This window comes from Pecten maximus, chromosome 1 (assembly GCF_902652985.1).
Source record: "Pecten maximus chromosome 1, xPecMax1.1, whole genome shotgun sequence".
NCBI lineage: Eukaryota > Metazoa > Mollusca > Bivalvia > Pectinida > Pectinidae > Pecten > Pecten maximus.
The window spans coordinates 24501041-24526710 of NC_047015.1; the positions used below are offsets into that span (position 1 = coordinate 24501041).

Here is a 25670-nt window from a genome sequence, read left to right on the forward strand (position 1 = left end):
CTTGCCCTTCGGGCAGGTGAGCTAAAAATAAACGAGCCTGAATCCCTGCAGATACATATTGATTTAGGCAGTATTAAGTGAAGAAATAAATGTAAATAGTTTGTGTGGTTAATGTTAAGTATGTAAAAATATCTAAATAAAAGTAAAACTTTTCAAGAACACAAATTGTCTTTCCATAAAATATGTTTTTTATTAAAATAAAACAAATGTATAAATATTTATAATGTTATCCTAGGAATGTACTGATGAAAACACTGGTGTCAATGTTCAAGGTCCCATGCCACCATCTGTCGGGAAAGTAGATAACCTACAAAACAAGCAGTCCATACAGTACAGCATTACAATTACAGTACAGGATCACGTTTACAGCACAGCATCACAGTTACAGTATACCATCACAGTTACAGTACACCATTACACAGTATGTCATTACACAATACATCATTACCAGTACACCATCACATTTACAGTACACCATCACACTTACAGTACACCATCACACTTACAGTACACCATTACACTTACAGTACACCATCACATTAACAGTACACCACACTTAGAGTACACCATCACACTTACAGTACACCATCACAGTTACAGTACACCACACTTACAGTACACCATCACAGTTAGAGTACACTTACAGTACACCACACTTACAGTATGCCATTACACAATACACCATTACACAGTGCACCATTACACATTACACAGTACACCATTACACAGTACATCATTACACAATACACAGTACACCATTACACAATAAACCATTACACAGTACACCATTACACAGTACACCATTACACAATACACATTACACCATTACACAGTACACCATTACACAGTACATTATTACACAGTTCACCATTACACAGTACACCATTACACAGTACACCATTACACAGTACACCATTACACAGTACACCATTACACAGTACACAATACACCATTACACATTACACAGTACACCATTACACAGTACACCAATACACAATTACACAGTAAACCATCACACTTACAATACACCATTACACAGTACACCATTACACAGTACACCATTACACAATAAACCATTACACAGTACACCATATTACACAATACACCATTACACAGTATGCCATTACACAGTATACCATTACACAGTACACCATTACACAGTACACCATCACACAGTACACCATTACACAGTACACCATATTACACAGTACACCATTACACAGTACATTATTACACAATTCACCATTACACAGTACACCATTACACAGTACACCATCACACAATACACCATTACACAGTACACCATTACACAGTACACCAATACACAATTCCACAGTAAACCATCACATTTACAATACACCATTACACAGTACACCATTACACAATAAACCAGTACACCATTACACAGTACACCATTACACAGTACACCAATACACAATTACACAGTAAACCATCACACTTACAATAAACCATTACACAGTACACCATTACACAGTACACAGTACACCATTACACAATACATCATTACCAGTACACCATCACATTTACAGTACACCATCACATTTACAGTACACCATTACACTTACAGTACACCATCATACTTACAGTACACCATCATACTTACAGTACACCACACTTACAGTACACCACCACACTTACAGTACACCATTACATTTACAGTACACCATTACATTTACAGTACACCATTACATTTACAGTACACCATCACACTTACAGTACACCATCATACTTACAGTACACCACACTTACCGTACACCACCACACGTACAGTACACCATCACACTTACAGTACATCACACTTACAGTTAACCATTACACTTACAGTACACCATAACATTTACAGTACACCATCACATAACCAGTACACCATCACATTTACAGTACACCATCACACAGTACACCATTACACTTAAAATACACCATCACATTAACAGTACACCACACTTACAGTACACCATCACACTTACAGTACACCATCACACTTACAGTACACCATTACACTTACAGTACACCATCACATTTGCAGTACACCACACTTACAGTACACCATCACACTTACAGTACACCATCACACTTACAGTACACCATCACAGTTACAGTACACCATTACACTTACAGTACACCACACTTACAGTACACCACCACACTTACAGTACCTCATTACACTTACAGTACACCATCACAGTTACAGTACACCATTACACTTACAGTACACCACAGTTACAGTACACCATTACACTTACAGTACACCATCACAGTTACAGTACACCATTACACTTACAGTACACCACCACACTTACAGTACACCACAGTTACAGTACACCATTACACTTACAGTACACCATTATACTTACAGTACACTATTACACTTACAGTACACCATTATACTTACAGTAACCACAGTTACAGTACACCATTACACTTACAGTACACCATCACATTTACAGTACACCACCACACTTACAGTACACCATTACACAATACACCATTACACTTACAGTACACCATTACACTTACAGTACACCATTATACTTACAGTACACCATCACATTTACAGTACACTTACAATACACCATCACACTTACAGTACACCATTACACTTACAGTACACTATTACACTTACAGTACACCATTACACTTACAGTACACCATTATACTTACAGTAACCACAGTTACAGTACACCATTACACTTACAGTACACAATCACATTTACAGTACACCATTACACAATACACCATCACACTTACAGTACACCATTACACTTACAGTACACTATTACACTTACAGTACACCATTACACTTACAGTACACCATTATACTTACAGTAACCACAGTTACAGTACACCATTACACTTACAGTACACCATCACATTTACAGTACACCATTACACAATACACCATTACACAATACACCATTACACTTACAGTACACCATCACATTTACAGTACACCATTACATTTACAGTACACCATTACACTTACAGTACACCATTACACTTACAGTACATCACACTTACAGTACACCACAATTACAGTACACCATAACAGTTACAGTACATAAGTTACAGTACACCATCACACTTACAGTACACCATCACACTTACAGTACACCATCACAGTTACAGTACACCATTACACTTACAGTACACCACACTTACAGTACACCATCACAGTTACAGTACACCACCACACTTACAGTACCTCATTACACTTACAGTACACCATCACAGTTACAGTACACCATCACACTTACAGTACACCACCACACTTACAGTACCTCATTACACTTACAGTACACCATCACAGTTACAGTACACCATCACACTTACAGTACACCATCACACTACAGTACACCATCACACTTACAGTACACCACAGTTACAGTACATCATTACACTTACAGTACACCATCACACTTACAGTACACCACCACACTTACAGTACACCACAGTTACAGTACACCATCACATTTACAGTACACTTACAATACACCATCACACTTACAGTACACTATTACACTTACAGTACACCATTATACTTACAGTAACCACAGTTACAGTACACCATTACACTTACAGTACACCATCACATTTACAGTACACCACCACACTTACAGTACACCATTACACAATACACCATTACACTTACAGTACACCATTACACTTACAGTACACCATTATACTTACAGTACACCATTATACTTACAGTACACCATCACATTTACAGTACACTTACAATACACCATCACACTTACAGTACACCATTACACTTACAGTACACTATTACACTTACAGTACACCATTACACTTACAGTACACCATTACACTTACAGTACACCACACTTAGAGTACACTATCATTACACAATACACCATTACACTTACAGTACACCATTACACTTACAGTACACCATTACACTTACAGTATACCATTACACTTACAGTACACCATTACACTTACAGTACACCACACTTACAGTACACCATTACACTTACAGTACACCATTACACTTACAGTATACCATTACACTTACAGTATACCATTACACTTACAGTATACCATTACACTTACAGTATACCATTACACTTACAGTACACCATTACACTTACAGTACACCATTACACTTACAGTATACCATTACACTTACAGTACACCATTACACTTACAGTACACCATTACACTTACAGTATACCATTACACTTACAGTACACCATTACACTTACAGTACACCATTACACTTACAGTATACCATTACACTTACAGTACACCATTACACTTACAGTACACCATAACACTTACAGTACACCACACTTACAGTACACCATCACACTTACAGTACACCACAATTACAGTACACCATCACAATTACAGTACACTTACAGTACACCATCACAGTTACAGAAATTATCACCATCCAACAAATAGTTTGAGGAAGAAAAATAATACTTTCAATTAAGAATTATAAAGATGAACAATTGTTTCTTCTTTCTGAAGCATTTTTTTTTAATTGGAAGTGAAATGGTACTGAGGAAAATTAGAATAGTTAAGATGACAAGGCAGGCTTACCTCTCCTGGGCCTATAGTACATTCCAGAGGATGGTCCTCAGGGCTGAGCTTAGGTAGATCTTCTATCAGCCACTGTAACGTTGTTCTGTTAGGATGGAAATTTGGCTTCTTATCTGGAGGTGTCAGGAACCAACGCTAAAACAATGAATACTGAGAGTCACACAGGAGGCCATCAAGGGTAATGTGAACCAACGCTGAAACAATGAATACTGAGAGTCACACAGGAGGCCATCAAGGGTAATGGTGTATCAGGCTTCTTTAGATTTATAAGTCAAATTGATATTATCAGTATTTACACCACTACCCAATACATCAACTTGTTATTATCAGTATTTATACCAGTACCCAATACATCAACTTGTTATTATCAGTATTTACACCACTACCCAATACATCAACTTGTTATTATCAGTATTTACACCACTACCCAATACATCAACTTGTTATTATCAGTATTTTGCCACTACCCAATACATCAACTTGTTATTATCAGTATGTTACCACTACCCAATACATCAACTTGTTATTATCAGTATTTTACCACTACCCGATACATTACTTGTTATTATCAGTATTTACACCACTACCCAATACATCAACTTGTTATTATCAGTAGTTTACCACTACCCGATACATTACTTGATATTATCAGTATTTTACCACTACCTGATACATTACTTGATATTATCAGTATTTACACCACTACCCAATACATCAACTTGATATTATCAGTATTTACACCACTACCCAATACATCAACTTGATATTATCAGTATTTACACCACTACCCAATACATCAACTTGTTAATTATTATCAATATTTACACCAATACCCAATACATCAACTTGTTATTATCAGTATTTACACCAGTACCCAATACATCAACTTGTTATTATCAGTTTATATTTACACCAATACCCAATACATCAACATGTTATTATCAGTATTTACACCACTACCCAATACATCAACTTGATATTATCAGTATTTAGATATATTAATTATTCAAAACATCAACTTTATACATAAAGTGCTAGTATCAACATCAGTTTTCAGTATGTAAACTTGATATATGTGTTAATACTTCTAGAATTCATGAAAGAGCTCTAATATTCAGGATATAACATTTGGATAGAAACAGACGCCTCATCTGGTTCACTCATCTTCGCTAGCAAAGGCTTCTGATTATGTTACACTCCACGAACCCTTGGCAGATATAGTCGTCGGTTCTGGCCCTCTAGCGGAGACTCGAAATTACCACCCTTTATGCATGAAATTTTCGACCAATCAAAACGAGCGTTACCAATGTACTTCATCGGTGATGTTTACAGACACACATGAAGGCTTGTGTCAATTTCGATGAGATGTGTGATCAATGACTTATATAAATTGATCAAACACTGCGAATGTTCCCCTAAAGAGTGTACGTATCTGTATTTAGGTAAAATGCCATGACATAGTCAACAATGTAGTTCTGTACTGGGTGCCGCAATTTTTGTTTACTGCGAAGCCAAGCCTGAATGTAAAACTCGATTTGATTGGGTGCCCTGGGATTCCAGGGCGCGACGGTTTGGACATGACTATATCCGCCAAGGGTTCGTGGAGTGTAACGTAATCAGAAGCCTTGGCTAGCGAAGATGCTGGTTCACTATACTGTACTACCATGCTAACCTTTCTGCCAAAGATGACTTCACCAAACCCTGGGCCATGGAAATGGAAAGGTACACCAGTGCCTGCACCTGTCAACATGTACTCAATATATAGTCCCATCTTCATTTGACAACCTCAACAGTTATGACACTGGTATGTTTAATGTGTACACTAAACTATTGACTCGTACAAGTTTTACATCCACAAATAAAACACAATGTATGGATATCCTTCATTACATGCCCATAATAGTTTTCATAGACATTTCAGATGACTTCTGCATCATAACTGTTATTAGTAATTCTTGATTATAAGTCAATATACTCACCAAAACATCCACCAATATGGAGGACAAAACGATTTTGCAGTTACATTCATTTAACACATTATTTGGAATTCATTCCTTACAGACTTATTCACCACTATCATGTCTTGTTCAAACAGGTGAATTCCAGCAATACAACTCGGACTTCTCCAGAGATTCACTTGTTTACTACATAATTATATTTACAATAAAAATACTGAACTTTGAACTGAAAATTAACTGAGAAATCTATGACTTTTTACATGCTGTCTAACCGACCTGCGAGCCCAAAACTGTACACTCCAGTCATGTCGGGGAGTTGGTACGGGGGAGCAGAGTACAGGTCAAAAAGGTCCTTCCACTCTGTGTAGTTGTTATCACCAAACCAGTAAAACGTTTCTGTAAAACAATACGCACGTATACCAGCTATATTTACCATGTAAACATGTTAATACATGTACTTGAGTTATTTCTGGTCTAATTTCAATATTATATGGTATATGTATCATCGAAATGCCATCACTTTTATATGACTGTTTTATGAAAAAAAAAAAAAAGTGTTTCATTATGTTTACCAAAGAGATAAACAGATATTCAGTATATCTAATTCAAGAGTAGGCTAACAGTTAACCCTGTATATCTAATTCAAGGGTAGACTAACAGTTAACCCAGTATATCTTAAGTCAAGAGCAGACTAACAGTTAACACTGTATATCTAATTCAAGGGTAGACTAACAGTTAACCCTGTAAATCTAAGTCAAGAATAGACTAACACTTAACACTGTAAATGTAATTCAAGAGTGGACTAACAGTTAACCCTGTATATCTAAGTCTGTTAGTCAAGAGTGGACTAACAGTTAACCCTGTAAATCTAAGTCAAGAATAGACTAACACTTAACACTGTAAATGTAATTCAAGAGTAGACTAACAGTTAACCCTGTAAATCTAAGTCAAGAATAGACTAACACTTAACACTGTAAATGTAATTCAAGAGTAGACTAACAGTTAACCCAGTATATCTAAGTCAAGAGTGGACTAACAGTTAACCCTGTATATCTAAGTCAAGAGTGGACTAACAGTTAACCCTGTATATATAATTCAAGAGTAGACTAACAGTTAACCCTGTATATCTAATTCAAGAGTAGGCTAACAGTTAACCCTGTATATCTAAGTCAAGAGTGGACTAACAGTTAACCCTGTATATATAATTCAAGAGTGGACTAACAGTTAACCCTGTATATCTAATTCAAGAGTAGGCTAACACTTAACACTGTAAATGTAATTCAAGAGTAGACTAACAGTTAACCCAGTATATCTAATTCAAGGGTAGGCTAACAGTTAACCCTGTATATCTAATTCAAGAGTAGACTAACAGTTAACCCAGTATATCTAATTCAAGGGTAGACTAACAGTTAACCCAGTATATCTAATTCAAGAGTAGGCTAACAGTTAACACTGTAAATCTACGTCAAGAATAGACTAACACTTAACACTGTAAATGTAATTCAAGAGTAGACTAACAGTTAACCCAGTATATATAATTCAAGAGTAGACTAACAGTTAACCCTGTATATCTAATTCAAGAGTAGGCTAACAGTTAACACTGTAAATCTACGTCAAGAATAGACTAACACTTAACACTGTAAATGTAATTCAAGAGTAGACTAACAGTTAACCCAGTATATCTAATTCAAGAGTAGACTAACAGTTAACCCTGTATATCTAATTCAAGAGTAGGCTAACAGTTAACACTGTAAATCTAAGTCAAGAGTAGGCTAACAGTTAACCCTGTATATCTAATTCAAGAGTGGACTAACAGTTAACCCTGTATATCTAATTCAAGAGTGGACTAACAGTTAACCCTGTAAATCTAAGTCAAGAGTAGACTAACAGTTAACCCTGTATATCTAAGTCAAGGGTAGACTAACAGTTAACCCTGTATATCTAATTCAAGAGTGGACTAACAGTTAACCCTGTATATCTAATTCAAGAGTAGGCTAACAGTTAACCCTGTAAATATAAGTCAAGAGTAGACTAACAGTTAACCCTGTATATCTAAGTCAAGAGTAGACTAACAGTTAACCCAGTATATCTAATTCAAGAGTAGACTAACAGTTAACCCAGTATATCTAATTCAAGGGTAGACTAACAGTTAACCCTGTATATCTAAGTCAAGAGTAGGCTAACAGTTAACCCTGTATATCTAATTCATGAGTAGACTAACAGTTAACCCAGTATATCTAATTCATGAGTAGACTAACAGTTAACCCTGTATATCTAATTCAAGAGTAGACTAACAGTTAACACTGTATATCTAATTCAAGGGTAGACTAACAGTTAACCCTGTATATCTAAGTCAAGAGTAGACTAACAGTTAACCCTGTATATCTAATTCAAGAGTAGACTAACAGTTAACCCAGTATATCTAATTCAAGGGTAGACTAACAGTTAACACTGTAAATCTAATTCAAGAGTAGACTAACAGTTAACCCTGTATATCTAATTCAAGAGTAGACTAACAGTTAACCCTGTATATCTAATTCAAGAGTAGACTAACAGTTAACACTGTATATCTAATTCAAGAGTAGACTAACAGTTAACCCTGTATATCTAATTCAAGAGTAGACTAACAGTTAACCCGTATATCTAATTCAAGGGTAGGCTAACAGTTAACCCTGTATATCTAATTCAAGGGTAGACTAACAGTTAACCCTGTATATCTAATTCAAGAGTAGACTAACAGTTAACCCTGTATATCTAATTCATGAGTAGACTAACAGTTAACCCAGTATATCTAATTCATGAGTAGACTAACAGTTAACCCAGTATATCTAATTCAAGAGTAGACTAACAGTTAACACTGTATATCTAATTCAAGGGTGGACTAACAGTTAACCCTGTATATCTAAGTCAAGAGTAGACTAACAGTTAACCCTGTATATCTAATTCAAGAGTAGACTAACAGTTAACCCGTATATCTAATTCAAGAGTAGACTAACAGTTAACCCTGTAAATCTAATTCAAGGGTAGACTAACAGTTAACCCGTATATCTAATTCAAGAGTAGACTAACAGTTAACCCTGTAAATCTAAGTCAAGAGTGGACTAACAGTTAACCCTGTATATCTAATTCAAGGGTAGACTAACAGTTAACACTGTATATCTAATTCAAGAGTAGGCTAACAGTTAACCCTGTATATCTAATTCAAGGGTAGACTAACAGTTAACCCTGTATATCTAATTCAAGGGTAGACTAACAGTTAACCCTGTATATCTAATTCAAGAGTAGACTAACAGTTAACCCTGTATATCTAATTCAAGGGTAGACTAACAGTTAACACTGTAAATCTAAGTCAAGAGTAGGACTAACAGTTAACCCTGTATATCTAATTCAAGAGTAGACTAACAGTTAACCCTGTATATCTAATTCAAGGGTAGACTAACAGTTAACACTGTAAATCTAAGTCAAGAGTAGACTAACAGTTAACCCTGTATATCTAATTCAAGAGTAGACTAACAGTTAACCCTGTATATCTAATTCAAGGGTAGACTAACAGTTAACACTGTAAATCTAAGTCAAGAGTAGACTAACAGTTAACCCTGTATATCTAATTCAAGGGTAGACTAACAGTTAACCCTGTACATCTAATTCAAGAGTAGGCTAACAGAGTCCTTCCAGAAGTGTCCTAAATTCGCGCAACTGTAGACATGTTAGAAGGGAGGCAACTCATGATAGAGTTCTCTGACTATAGGAAAGGCCTTTCATGAAAAACTAGTGAATTAGCATTAGCAGATTAAAAAATTATGTTTTTCTTTAATGACAGATAGTGTTTTTGATATTTGACCTCAATACCAATGCGAAGGTAGAGTTTTGGACAGATTAAAGGGTTCTGTGTGATTTTAGTGTTATTGTGCAAATAGTGATATAAATCCTTATTTCCTTTTATAGTAAGTGACCTTGACATTTAACCTTTGACACCAGAGAATATTTTACAGTAAGGAAGCAGATTACTTTTGAATACCAAAACTTACCATTGCCTAACATTTGTAGTGTCTGTGGTCTCATCACATGATCAACATAATACCGTAACGATACATCAACTGTAAAAAGATAAAAGAATCCAAGTTATGGCACTTAAATATTCTGGTTGTGATGTGTGGTCTTTATCTTAGATCTAACTGTAGATTTTATTTATTTGACAAACACTTCATTCATCCTGATACAATATTAGCTGATTCGAGCCGATTAAGCTAGGGAAGAATTATCTTTAGCTCAGCCAGTGGTCCTGGGTTTGATATCCTAGCAGATTAGACATTCACATAATAATGACTTCCATCTGATACAATTCCAATTTATATTGATAATATAAATATGTTTATTAATTATTTAGTAAGAAAATCTGTTCATTTTCTTTTTGAAGAGAAGACCTAATGTACTGCTAGCAATACAGCCGACTTATGCTCCGTGAGACTGCAGCACACATTAGTGATTGATGCGAAAACCGACACTTACGTTTTTGATAAGAATGTGTATTTGCAGAACTTAATCGTATTTTCTTTGATCCATATTTTTCAAGCATTTTCTTTTTTCGGCAAGATTTCAAAAAATTCTGTGGAAAAACAAAAAGAAAATTAATGATGTTCCATACAAACAGGTGTAGGCAGGTTTTAACATGTAACCATTACATCATTCAGATAATTAGTTACCTAGATATTCCTTTTTTAAACAATTTTCTTGATTTCATCACAGAAATAGAAATAATGAGATTAATACTTACATAATTTTCACTTCCTCTTCTTCTTATTATTACTGGCTTTGAAAATGCATAACTGAAGGAAAAAATGAATCATTATATATTCTGTTTTATGTTTAACCAATAAAAACATATATCATGAGGCTTAAAGGATATGTTAATACAGGCACAAGTTATCAGTTATCTTTCATACAATAAGCAAAACCAAAACTTTAACAAGAGATCCCAGAGGGATCTTGGCGCCCACCATTGAATGATCTTCATAGGTTCCATGTCAGATTGATCTTTTCTCTACTTTTCCCTTCATTTTACTAATCTGTGCAAATTGAGACATCCCTCCAGTACTTTTCAAACAAGGGAATCCTAGCTATATAAGAAATTTGAGATTTAACGATAATGGCTGTTTGTTTGCCAGGTTGTTTTCAGGACAGACTGGTCCAAAAATGCAATACAAGGGACCAAGGGGAACCTACTTATGAAATTTGAGAAAGATCCATTCAGTACTTTGAGAAATAGAGATAACAAACTTCAATTGTCAAAATCCAAGATGGCGGTCTGTCGGCCATATTGTTTTCCAATTGCTCTCAAAATGCAATAAGCATAACAAGGCACCAAGGGGAACCTCCATATGAAATTTGAGAAAGATCCCTTCAGTACTTTCTCAGAAATAGTGATAACAAACTTCAATTGTCAAAATCCAAGATGGCTGCCTGTCGGCCATGTTGTTTTCAGATTGGTCTCAAAATGCAATATGCATAACTAGGCACCAAGGGAAACTTACATATGAAATTTGAGAAAGATCCCTTAAATACTTTCTCAGAAATAGTGATAACAAACATCAATTGTCAAAATCCAAGATGGCTGCCTGTCGGCCATGTTGTTTTCAGATTGGTCTCAAAACGCAATATGCATAACTAGGCACCAAGGGAAACTTACATATGAAATTTGAGGAAGATCCCTTAAATACTTTCTCAGAAATAGCGATAACAAACTTCAATTGTCAAAATCCAAGATGGCTGCCTGTCGGCCATGTTGTTTTCCGATCAGTCTCAAAAGGCAATATGCATAACTAGGCACCAAGGGAAACCTACATATGAAATTTCAGAAAGATCCATTCAGTACATTCTCAGAAATAGCGATAACAAACTTCAATTGTCAAAATCCAAGATGGCTGCCTGTCGGCCATGTTGTTTTCGGATTGGTCTCAAAACGCAATATGCATACCTAGGCACCAAGGAAAACCTACATCTGCAATTTCAGAAAGATCCATTCAGTACTTTCTCAGAAATAGTGATAACAAACTTCAATTGTCAAAATCCAAGATGGCTGCCTGTCGGCCATGTTGTTTTCCGATTGGTCTCAAATCGCAATATGCATAACTAGGCACCAAGGGGAACCTACATATGAAATTTCAGAAAGATCCCTTCAGTACTTTCTCAGAAATAGCGATAACAAACTTCAATTGTCAAAATCCAAGATGGCTGCCTGTCGGCCATGTTGTTTTCCGATTGGTCTCAAAACGCAATATGCATAACTAGGCACCAAGGGGAACCTTCATATGAAATTTGAGAAAGATCCCTTCAGCACTTTCTCAGAAATAGCGATAACAAACTTCAATTGTCAAAATCCAAGATGGCTGCCTGTCGGCCATGTTGTTTTCCGATTGGTCTCAAAATGCAATATGCATAACTAGGCACCAAGGGGAACCTACATCTCAAATTTCAGAAAGATCCATTCAGTACTTTCTGAGAAATAGCGATAACAAGAATTGTTTACGGACGGAGGGACGGACGGACGGACGGAGGGACGGAGGGACGGACGGACGGAGGGACGGACGGACCACGGACCACGGACGCAGGGCGATTTGAATAGCCCACCATCTGATGATGGTGGGCTAACAAAACATAAGCCATCCTCCTGTTCGTGCACCATAATAAACAAAACATTAGCCATCCTCTGGTTCGTACACCATAATAAACAAAACATTAGCCATCATCTGGTTCATACACCATAATAAACAAAACATTAGCCATCCTCTGGTTCATACACCATAATAAACAAAACATAAGCCATCCTCTGGTTCGTACACCATAATAAACAAAACATTAGCCATCCTCTGGTTCATACACCATAATAAACAAAACATTAGCCATCCTCTGGTTCATACACCATAATAAACAAAACATTAGCCATCCTCTGGTTCATACACCATAATAAACAAAACATTAGCAATCCTCTGGTTCATACACCATAATAAACAAAACATAAGCCATCCTTTGGTTCATACACCATAATAAACAAAACATTAGCCATCCTCTGGTTCATACACCATAATAAACAAAACATTAGCAATCCTCTGGTTCGTACACCATAATAAACAAAACATTAGCCATCCTCTGGTTCATACACCATAATAAACAAAACTTAAGCCATCCTCCTGTTCGTGCACCATAATAAACAAAACATTAGCCATCCTCTGGTTCGTACACCATAATAAACAAAACATAAGCCATCCTCTGGTTCATACACCTTAATAAACAAAACATTAGCCATCCTCTGGTTCATACACCATAATAAACAAAACATAAGCCATCCTCTGGTTCATACACCATTACTAAAAACACTAACCATCCTCAATTTTATATACACCATAATTTTACAGAGTTCAGAAAGAGTTCAGAAGAAATAAAGTGAAAGTAAGAATTAATGAGTCATACCTTTTAAGGAATTCTTTCTGTGTGATACTGTCATCCCTCACATCTACTGTACATGGTCCAGGCCTGGCTATCATAGCCTCCTTCTCTGTAGACCTGTTAAAGTAATCGTTAGTAATCAAGCACTTCTACTTCACATACATTAGAGCAGCAGTTCCCCAGGGATCAATCTTAGGTCAATTACTATTGTTAATATACATTAACGACATTGTTCAAGACGTCAATTGCACTATAAAACTATTCACTGACGATGCATCTCTATATGTGGAAGTGGAATCACAGAACCTTACTGCCAACCTTTTGAATGATAATCTAACAAAAAACAACGGAAGTTGGACTGACCATATACATTATCAGTAACGCCTCTAAAAAACTCAGTCTGCTTAGGAATCTTAAATTTTGTATTGACAGGAAGTGTCTTCAAACATATAATGTATTTCACTTTTATCAGACCTTTGTTAGAGTATGATGATATTGTATGAGACAACATAACTTTATGCCATTGTCAAATGCATGAAAATATACAACTCAAAGCAGCTATAATTGTGACAGGTGCTTCCTAAATCACAAGTCATGATAGACTATATGTAGAAATTGGCTGGACCCCTTTAAATATTTTTGTACAAAGGAAAAAACATAAAACTATCCAATTTCATAAGATCGTTCATAGTCAGTGCCCTTCTTAACTAACCAATGCTCTACCTGCTCGCCACACTAATATACATTCCAATAATACCAGAAGAGCTTATAATTTTTGTCAAGTAAACTGTGGAACTAATCTCTTTAAAGATTCTTTCTTGCCCTCTTCAGTTGATTTATGGAACGAACTTCCAGATGACATAAAAAAACAATCCTTCAATTACTAACCTGAAAAAATTCCCAAATACTGATGCTAATATTGTTCCCTCTCACTATTATTACTGCAGATGTAGACAGGTAAACATGGCCAGATCCATCATGCATAACTTAGGATGAATGGCAGCTCCTTAAATAGTCACTCACGTTACTTAGTTGATAGTCCTATGTGTTCTTGTAATCAGCCTGCTGAAACTACTGAGCATGTCCTCCTTTATTGTCCCAACTACCAGCAGCTAAGAATTCAATGGTTTAGGAGCCTTCCTCCTAATTATGATATTAATACCTTACTGTATGGTAGTCTAGACATGCCAGTACAGTAAAATGAAACTGTTTTTGATTGTGTCCAAAAACTTTATCAGTCAAACTAAGTGCTTTTAAAATCTATCTACCATTTATTTATGATCTATGATATCAATTTAGAATTGTATCTGCAGTATAGTTTGTATAAGTACTACTATCCACAACAGGTGCAGCCCTGATGGTTCCATAGTCATGCATTGTGTGTTATCAAGTAATCAGTGTTTGTTCCTGAAATGAAATGCCCCCAGCATCATCCTTTTCTAAACCCTTTCTCTTCCTTTCCCCTGCACATGTTATATACATGTATATTATACATGTAAAATTGCCAGCACTGTGTTCATTAGCTATCTATAAACTACGACGGCCCATATACGCCTGGACAATATACACATAAGCAATTGATGTTTGTCCGAGGTGTCGGACACATTTCATTGTCAGATTTTGCTTTGCTTTTTGTTTATTTCGACAACGCAATGTTGGCCCGTAACCGCCTTGGCATATTTCGAGCTTTGCTCAGGTAATTTACATACCATTTGATAACTCCAGACAGCCTGCTGAAGCACAGGTGGCCCATTGAGATCATGAATGCAATTTGTAATTGTTTCGCCCCTCCCACATATTAGATATATTACCTTTCTGTGCTTTGAGTACGAACAAAAGACGCGCATTTTTTTCTCAGTATTTTATTATTTTGTGAAAGGCCTTGCTGGCGTGACAAACATTCAAAATGTATGTACATGTACATGTATAGTTCTTTTTGAACACATTTTGAATATATAGCTTCTGCTAAAATGTTTGTTAAACTTGTTCTTACACACAAAACTATTTATGTATGTAGACTAAAATTCTGAAATAATATTTTAATTCAAACGTTAACTGTGTTAATGTTCTATATCATGTATATCAATTGCGATTTCAGAAGACAGGATTACATATATGTGTAACAATCTTTTCAGGCCTATGTTCATATCATCCGGATATTTGCATGTCTCCTCCTCTTAACCTTTGTACCTTATGGTTTTACCCACACATTACACCTAAGCTTACAAGGTCAAGTGGGCTGTCTCCATGGGCCACCTGTGCCACATCAGGTAGTCGGGAGTTATCAAATGGTATGTAAATTACCTGAGCAAAGCTCGAAATGTGCCAAGGCGGCTACGGGCCAACACTGCGTTGTCGAAATAAACAAAAAGCAAAGCAAAATCTGACGATGAAATGTGTCCGACACTTGGCAAAAAACAACTGCATATGCAGTTTTTTGACCACATTTTTCTGGAAACCTCGGACAAACATCAATTGCTTATGTGTATATTGTCCAGGCGTATATGGGCCGTCGTAATAAACACAAGGAGACAGATTTACATAAGTACCAAGTACTTGTTTCTGAATCCTTTCAATTTTCTTTCTTGTTTCTTAAGTACTCACTTTGTATAAATTTTAGTTAAATATTTGCTTGCCGAATGTAACAATTATGTTATGTATGCTCGTCCTTCTTTTGGTAATATGTTTATTTGATTGGACAGTTCTGCTCTTCTGTTTGTTGAAATACATGTGTACAAGCTCTTGAAGCTTACATTTGTATGTTCTTGTTCTAAATATTTGACGATAAATAAAGTGTTTTGTATCTTGTAGTGGCAAAGGGGGTATGGAACACATTTACATTTTGACCAAAAGATTTTTTTCAGGTTTAACAGCCAATCAGAACTTTGAAGCCTCTAACTAGTCAGTTTTAGTGGTCTAAAGAGTGTGTGGTTATAGACAGAATGGAACTCTTAATAAAGTTATACATACATGTGTATATTATATACTGTAGTCTGTATATGTGTGAAAATAGCCAATGTCTCAAAATTAACAACCACTTGAAAGTTGATGCAACAGTCATACTTGAATAATACGCTGTTTCATACAGTGTTTTATATCGAAAATAAATAACCACACGCATGTACTAAACTGTGAGCTTATGACACGTGGTTCAGTAACATTACGCCCATTCATAAGTTCGTCAGATCTAATCATTTCTGAGGTACCGAGCACCAGAATGTTAGAAATAAGATATGTTAAAGTTCACATAAATAACATATAAAGCATACCATCCTCCGTTGTCTATTTCGAAGAAATAAATCACCAAAGCGAACAGAAAGTAGAATCCATACATGTCGTGTCAACAACAAACACGCTATTGACTTCGATCAAACCGGAAATACAAGTCTTATATGTGTTTATGATGGAACAATATTGATTTATTGTTTTATCGGTATACTGAAACGATAACTTTTATATTTTTCACTGAGTGCAATCTCCTTTTTACTGATGATCGGTTTTGATATGCAATTTACCACAGACGTATACTCTAAGTATTAGAGCGTCTTCAGCATGGAGATGTAGATGTCACTTCCGGTTTGTAAAGAGAAAGCAGAGATTGCACGCGATTTCACCGAGCCGACGATATGGACAAATGAACGTACAAAATTTCTAACGTAAGTTGTCGGATAATAGACTGGTAACATGCATATTCGCTTATGACTAGATGAACAATATTTTGCATACTGTAGGGCAAATTCCTCTATTATCTATCTGAGCTCGCCGGGCCCGGAGCACGGTATGAAAATATAACCACAGCCACAGGTGCCCGACTCGTTTTATAAAATAATAACATGTAAAAGTTCTGGTTTCAGACACTAGCATAGTGATTTAAGTTCGTCAACTCTGTGGTTCTGTCTCGACTTTTTTGGCTGGCTGCAGATCAATGAAACGGCAACACAGCTTATAAAGTTCAACATTTTATTATATGTAATGATCGTGTATTTGTTGCACGTGTATTGTATATATTTACCTGTATTTGTATTGAGTGCGTACTATCTGTGTTGTTACCATGTAAAGGATTGCGACGTATTATGTGGGCTCGGGGCTATATTATACCCGCGCACGGTAGTCGGGAGTCTCTTAGACACCTGTAGCTGCGACGACCGGACAACAGGTGAGAGCACACGATATCTATAAATAGCACTCGGTGTAGTGAGGTGGCCGATGGACTGTGACGGGTGAGGTGCTGGCTGGGGCGTAAGGTAGGCGGGTACGGGTTGTCGCCAGGTATGCCGGGCGTACGGACCGGCGCCAGGGAACGCCGGGCCGACGGTCGGACATCCTCACGCCACTGAGTGTGCCAACTACCATATATTAACTTCATGTTACGCCAGCGCGGAATATGTATCACCGGGTGCCCACATAATGCTCGCATTTCTCTCTGTTGATGTCTCATGTAACCAATGTCTGGGAATAAATGTCATCAAATCGCAGTAGTTGTTTGGTTGTTAGCTCACCTGCCCGAAGGGCAAGTGAGCTTATGCCGTGGTGCGGCGTCCGGCCGTCCGGCGTCAACTTTTTCATTTAAACAACTTCTTCTCAATAACCAAGATGCCCAGGGACTTGATATTGAGCCTGTAGCATGCTGGGGTGAAGGGATACAAAGTTTGTTCAAATAAATGACCTTGACCTTCATTCAAGGTCACATGGGTCAAATAGGCTAAAATCTTCAAACAACTTCTTCTCAACAACCAAGGGGCCCAGGGATTTGCTATTGGGTCTGTAGCATGCTGGGGTGAAGGGCTACCAAGTTTGTTCAAATAAATGACCTTGACCTTTATTAAAGGTCTCATGGGTCAAATAGGCTAAAATCTTTAAAAAAAAACTTCTTCTAAATAAGCAAGAGGCACAGGGACTTTATATTGGGCCTGTAGCATGCTGAGGTGAAAGGCTACCAAGTTTGTTCAAATAAATGACCTTGACCTTCATTCAAGGTTATATGGGTCAAATAGGCTAAAATCTTTAAAAAAAACTTCTTCTCAATAACCAAGAGGCCCAGAGACTTGATATTTGGCTTGTAGTATGCTGGGGTGAAGGGCTACCAAATTTGTTCAAATGAATGACCTTGACCTTCATCTAAGATCATATGGGTCAAATAGGCTCAAATTTTCAAAAAACTTTTTATCAATAACCAAGAGGCCCAGGGAATTGATATTGGGCCTGTAGCATGCAGGGATGAAGGGTTATCAAGTTTGTTTAAATGAATGACCTTAACATATATATTTAAGGTCACATGGGTCAAATAGACTAAAATGTTAGAATGACTTCTTCACAACAATCAAGGGGCCCATGGACTTAATATTGGGCCTGTAACATGCTGGGGTGAAGTGCTTCCAAGGTTTTTTTTTATGGATGACCTTAACCTACATTCATATACAGAGTAAATGAAGGAAATTGTTAAAGATAAGACAAATACACAGTATGCTTGTAAAATCATTTATTGTGGACTTGTGGTTCAATGAGGTAATATTTTGTTATAGTGTCTGTCATTTGTCAGCATGGTAATAAGTTTAACTTAGAGCAGAACTTCATTACAAACCTGTCAGTCTGTTGCTTCGACTATCAATTTATCCCCCAGAACTTTCCAGTAGCAATGTGAATTCCTCCTTTGACTCAAATGACACAGCCTCTTTCGATCTCTTCCATCTTTCCAACTAGTTGCGGATATTTATAAGATCTTTTTATGACATTCACTAACTTGTTGTGTCCTCATTTTCTCGCCAATTGACCCATTAGCTAATCACTAACTCAGGGAGCTGTGTACATCATTTTCATTTTTGATCGTTGGCGGCAATTAATTTTCGAACTTCGGGTGGAAGTGATGTTTTCGAAAACTTTCATTTTCAAGAACTTCAGGTTATATTTGGGCTTTCAGTGTTGTATTATGGTAAAGTTTATAACTTTTGCTAGTTGAGAAAAATACAAGATTCCTGTTTACTTTTGTTTTCATAGTTTTATAGTTTATATAGTTGAATAGTCCTGCTATCAGTGCTGGTCTACTACATCAAGGAAATGATCTTCATGTATGTACACAGCTATTAGTTTTCAGTATTTAGCTCAGTTTTGGAAGTCATTAACATTTTATATTCAATCATATAGGGTAAATGTTGGAAATGTTTTACCAGTATTTGTTCACAATACTTTTTGTGATGGTCTAGTATTTTGCTATGCAGCTTTTTGACAGTATTTTCTTTGGTTGTTGATTAATTTCGTTTAGATTCTCAGTCCTTTCATTTCAAATAACAGAAATCTTCTTTGATAGATATCTTACGGTATTCAATAGAGATCCTTCCTATGTGGTGAACATGATATTAGGAAATAAATGCTTCTCAACATCCAAGAACAGTTTTCTTCTTTATTGTCTTCTAGATGACATCAACATGTTTCAACTGCTAGGCGGTTGTTATCAGGATGACTTTTACATATTTTGTATAGATGAATGCTTGGTGTCCTCGTTCTACCTATTTCATTAATGATCCATTAAATTCATGATGGTGAAGAAAATGAAGAAAAGTGAAGATCTGAACATATTTGACCTTTGTGATCTGAAAATACATCAAGGTTGAATATTTCAACTTCAGAAGTCATTATCTCTGCATGTTTTTTAGCCCAGCATCATCAGATGGCGGACTATTCAAATCACCCTGCATCCATGGTCTGTCATACGTCTGTAGTTGTCCGTCCATTTGTAAACAATCCTTGTTATCACTCTCTCTTGAAAAGTATTAGAGGGATATTCTTCAAACATCATGTGAAGGTTTTCCTTGGTCCTTGTGCCAATTCAATTTAGATTTTTTATCAGATAAATAAACAAATTGGCCCACAGGCAGCCATCTTGGATTTCGATAATTGATGTTTGTTATCACTATTTCTTGAAAAAGAACTTGATCATGATGGATATTCTTTAAACTTCATGTGAAGGTTTCCCTTAGTCACTAGTTGTGCCAATTGAAGTTTGATACCACTATTTCTTGAAAAGTACTGGAGGGATATTCTTCAGACTTCATGTGTAGGTGAATTCCCCTTGGTCCCTAGTTATGCTAATTTGATTAAGATTTTTGATGAGGAAAACAAAATGGCTGAAGTTTGGTAATGCTATTTCTTGAAAAAACAGGAGAAATGTTTCTCAAACTTAACATGTAGGTTCCACTTGTTCTTGTTATTAGTTTATTTAGAGGAAAAGTAGTTGGAAGACCAGTACGACATAGAACTAATAAAGATCATTCAGTGTTGGGTGTCAACATCCCTTTGGGATCTCTTTATTTGTCCAATATCACGACCCTTGGCTATCATGGTTATTTTTAATAAAAACAAAACATTCCCCCAAAATTAAAAAAATTCCTTTGGTTCTTTACCCCAAAATAAAAAAAAAACTTTAAAGGCCATTATTGGTTCATAAACCATAAAAAAAAAAACATAAGCCACCCTCTGGTTGAAAACCCTAATAAACAAAAACATTTACCCTTCCTTTGGGTTAATACCCATAAAAAACAAAACATTACCCAACCCCGGGGTTTCATACCCCATAATAAAAAAAATTAGCCACCCTCGGGTTCATACCCAAAAAAACCCAAAAATTAGAAACCCTCGGGGTTCATACCCATAAAAAAAAAAAACATAACCCACCCTTTGGTTCTTTAACACCAAAAAAACAAAACAAGCCTCCGGGGGTTCATAACCCAAATAATAAACAAAACTTTAGCAATCCTGGTTTTTTTAACCCCCAAAAATAAAAAAAAAATTTACCCCCACCCTCGGGTTTCATACCCCAAAAAACCCAAAATTTAAAGCCACCCTCCTTTTCGTGGCCCCAAATAAAAAAAAACCATTTACCCAATCCTTTTTTTTGTACACCAAAAAAACCCAAAAACAAAAGCCTTTCCTCTGGTTCATACACCTTAAAAAACCAAAACATTGGGCCTTTCCTTGGTTTAACCCCAAAAATAAAAAAAAATTTAAACCCCCATTCGGGTTCTTTCACCATTACAAAAAAAACAAAACCATCCTAAAATTTTATATCCCACCAAAAATTTTTAAGAGTTCGGGAAAGGTTAAAAAGAAATAAAGTAAAGTAAAAATTTAATTTGGAGTCTTTCCCTTTTAAAGGGAAATTTCTTTTGGTGATACTGTCATCCCTCAATCTACGGAAATGGCCCGGGGCCTGGCTTATATACCCTCCTTTTTTTTTAACTTTTAAAGTAATCGTTAGTAATCAAGCCTTTTTTTTTTTTCACTTTACATTTAGAGCGCATTTCCCCAGGATCAATCTTAGGTAATTTACTATTTTTAAGAAAATTTAAACGACATTGTTCAAGCCTTTAATTGCACTTTAAAAATTTTAAATGACGGCATTTCTATAGTGGAAGGGGAAATTCACGGGAAACCTTACTCCCAAACCTTTTAAAGGAAAATCAAAAAAAAACCCAACGGAAAAGTTTGGCCCCTGCCCAATAACTTTTAGTAACCCCTTTAAAAAACTCAGCGGCTTGGGAAATTTCCAATTTTGTATTGACAGGAAGGTTTTCCCCAAACAATAATGTATTTCACTTTTATCGACTTGTTGATTTATGATGATTTTGGGATGAGACAACAAAATTTTATGCCATTGTCAAAGCATAAAAAATTTAAACCCCAAAGGGCCCCCAAAATTTTTGACGGGTTTGCTTCCTAAATCAAAATTTCATGAAGACTATATTTTTAGAAATGGTGGCCCCCTTTAAAATATTTTGTAAAAAGGAAAAAAAAAAAAAAAAACTTACCCCCAATTCTTTAAGGTTTCCTTAATGTCAGTCCCCTTTTAACTAAAATGCTCTCCCTGTCCCCAAACACTAATATACTTTTCCAAAATACCAGAAGAGTTAAAATTTTTTGGCCCAAGGTAAATGGGGAAACAAACTCTTTTAAAAGATTCTTTTTTGCCCTCTTCAGGGGTTTTTGGGAAACGAATTTCCCGTGACAAAAAAAAAAAAAACAACCCTTTCCCAATTTCCAAACCCTAAAAAAAATTCCCAAAAAATGAGCAAAATTATTGTTCCCTCTCACTATTTTACTGCGTTTGTAAAAAGGTAAAAATGGAAAGATCCATCAGCATAACTTGGAGAAGGGCCCGCTCCTTAAATAGTCACCCCAAGCTTATTGTTTAGTCCTATGTGTTTTTGAAACAGCCGGCTAAAAATTTAACTGAGCTTTTCCTCCTTTATTGTCCCAACTCCCGCAGTTTAAAAATTTTCAGGGTTTTTAGGACCCTTTTCCTCCTAATTATGATTTTTAAACCCTTTACTGTTTTGGTGTCTGGGACACCCAGACAGTAAAAGGAAATTTTTTTGTTTTGGCCCCCAAAAAAAATTTTTTTCAGTAAAAATAATTGGTTTTTTAAAAATCTATCACCATTTTTTTATGATTTTTGATATAAATTTTTAGTTGTATCCGGCAGTATTTTGGTTAAGTCCCTTTTTACTTTTTCCACAAAACCCAAAGGGGCCCCAGCCCTGGGGTTTCCAAAGTAAAATGAAAATTTGGTTTTTAATTTCAAGAAACCCCGGTTTTTTTCCTAAAAGGGAAATGCCCCAAAATTACCCTTTTAAAACCCTTTTTCTTTCCTTTTCCCCCCGGCCCCTTAAACATGTAATTATACATTTTAAAATTTCCCGCACTGTGTTCATTAGCTATCAAAAACAAACGAGGCCCCATTTTACCCGGGACAATAAAAACCCCAAAGCAATGAGGGTTTGTCCGAGGGGTGTCCGGAAAACCCCTTTCATTAAAAATTTTTGGGTTTTTTTTTTTTTTGAAAACGCAATTTTGGGGCCCGTAACCCCCCCTTGGATATTTCGAGTTTTGTTAAGGTAATTTACATACCATTGAAAACTCCAAAACACCCGGGCGAAGAAAAGGGCCCCCTTTTGAGATCAGGGAAGAAATTTTGTAATTGTTTTGCCCTCCCACATTTTAGATTTTAAAAATTCTGTGCTTTGAGTACAAAACAAAAAAAGCCCCTTTTTTCCCGGTTTTTTTATATTTTTTTAAAAAGGCCCTTTGTGGCTTTGACAAACCCATTCAAAAAGTTTTTACATTACAGTATGGGCCCTTTTTTGGAACACATTTTGAATATATGTTTGCTAAAAAGGGTTTAAAAACCTTTTCTTACCAAAAAACATTTTTTGTTTTTGTAGACAAAATTTTTAAAATAAAATTTTAAATTTCCCCCCCGGAAATGGGGTTAATGTTCATATATGTATATAAATTCCCGATTTCGGGAAGCCCCGGGGTTACATATATGGAAAACAATTTTTAAAGGCCCATGTTCAATCATCCGGATTTTTGGCCCTGTCCCTCCTTCAAAACCTTTTTTACCTTAGGGTTTTTAAACCCACACTTTACACCTAAGCTTACAAGGTCAATGGGCTGTCCCCCAGGGGCCACCTGGGGCACTTTTGGGGGGTTAGTGGGGGGGAGTTACCCAAAAGGTAGGGAAAATTTACTGAGAAAAGTCGAAAAATCCCAAAGGCGGCCCCGGGCCCCAACCCCACTCCCCGTTGTGGGAAAATAAAAAAAAACCCCAAAGCAAAAACTGACGATGAAAGGGGTTTTCCAAACATTTGGCCCAAAAAAACAAATTTGTATGCAGTTTTTTGCCCACATTTTTCGGGAAAACCCCTGGAAAAACCACCCAATTGTTTTGGAAATTGGTCCCGGCGTATAGGGGCCCGGGCCTTAAAAAACCACAAGGAGCCAGTTTTAAATTTAATTTCCCAAGAAATTTTTTCTGCCCCTTTCCCAAATTTTCTTTCTTTTTTTAAGTACTAAATTTTGTATAAATTTTATTTAACATTTGCTTCCCAAATGTAACCAAAATTATGTTAGGGGATCCCCGCCTTCTTTTGGAAAATATTTTGATTTATTGGCAGTTCTGCTTTTTTGTTTGTTGAAAAAAATGTGTACAACTCTTAAAGCTTACTTTTATTTCTTGTTCTAAATATTGACGAAAAATAAAGTGTTTGTACTTGTGGGCCCCGGGGGTTATGGAAAACTTTACTTTTTGCCCAAAAGTTTTTTTTTCGGTTTTTAAACCAATCAGAATTTTGGGAAGCCCAAAAACTGTCATTTTTAGGGGGCAAAAGGGGTTTTGGGGTTAAAAGCCCGAAGGGAAAACTTTAATAAAGATACAACATGTGTATTTTATATCGGTATTTGGTAATGGTAAAAATACCCAAAATTTGTCTCAAAATTAAAAACCCCCCTTTAAAAGTTGTTTGAAAACAGTCAACTTGAAAAATACGCTTTTTCAACAGTGTTTTAACCCGAAAATAAATAACCACCAGGCATGTACTAAATGTGACCCCTTATGACAGTGGCGAAAACCCTTTAACGCCCCATTATGGGTTGTCAATCTAATCATTTTGAGGCCGGGGCACCAGAATGTTAAAAAATTAGATATGTTAAAGTTAAAAAAAAACATATAAAGAAACCATCCCCCGTTGCCCTATTAAAAGAAAAAATCCCCAAAAAGGAAACAAAAAGTAAAACCCTTTCCTTTTGTGTAAAAACCCAAACCGCTTTTGATTTCGTTTAAAAGGGAATTAAAACAAGCCCTTTATGTTTTTATGGGGGGAACAATTTTGATTTATTGTTTTACCCCCG

At 36.1% G+C, this 25670-nt stretch overlaps 1 protein-coding gene across 1 annotated transcript; it reads right to left on the bottom strand.

Annotated features, from left to right (window-relative positions):
• Positions 1–165: 165 nt before the first annotated feature.
• Positions 166–17369, bottom strand: LOC117325081 (jmjC domain-containing protein 8-like). Its single transcript, XM_033881048.1, has 9 exons — positions 17258–17369; positions 14013–14105; positions 11320–11371; positions 11055–11151; positions 10574–10642; positions 6822–6941; positions 6260–6327; positions 4588–4722; positions 166–307 (listed from the first exon to the last, which is right to left on the bottom strand). The coding sequence occupies exons 1-9, from the start codon at positions 17320–17322 to the stop codon at positions 227–229; spliced, it is 780 nt and encodes a 259-aa protein (XP_033736939.1). The 5' UTR covers positions 17323–17369; the 3' UTR covers positions 166–226.
• Positions 17370–25670: the final 8301 nt, after the last annotated feature.

Coding starts and splice junctions, on each gene's coding strand:
- LOC117325081 (XM_033881048.1), bottom strand. CDS start 17,322: ATGTATGGATTCTACTTTCTGTTCGCTTTGGTGATTTATTTCTTCGAA. Junction 14,106..17,257: donor GAAATAGACAACGGAGGATG/GTATGCTTTATA, acceptor TTACTTTAACAG/GTCTACAGAGAAGGAGGCTA. Junction 4,723..6,259: donor AAGTCATCTTTGGCAGAAAG/GTTAGCATGGTA, acceptor TCATTGTTTTAG/CGTTGGTTCCTGACACCTCC.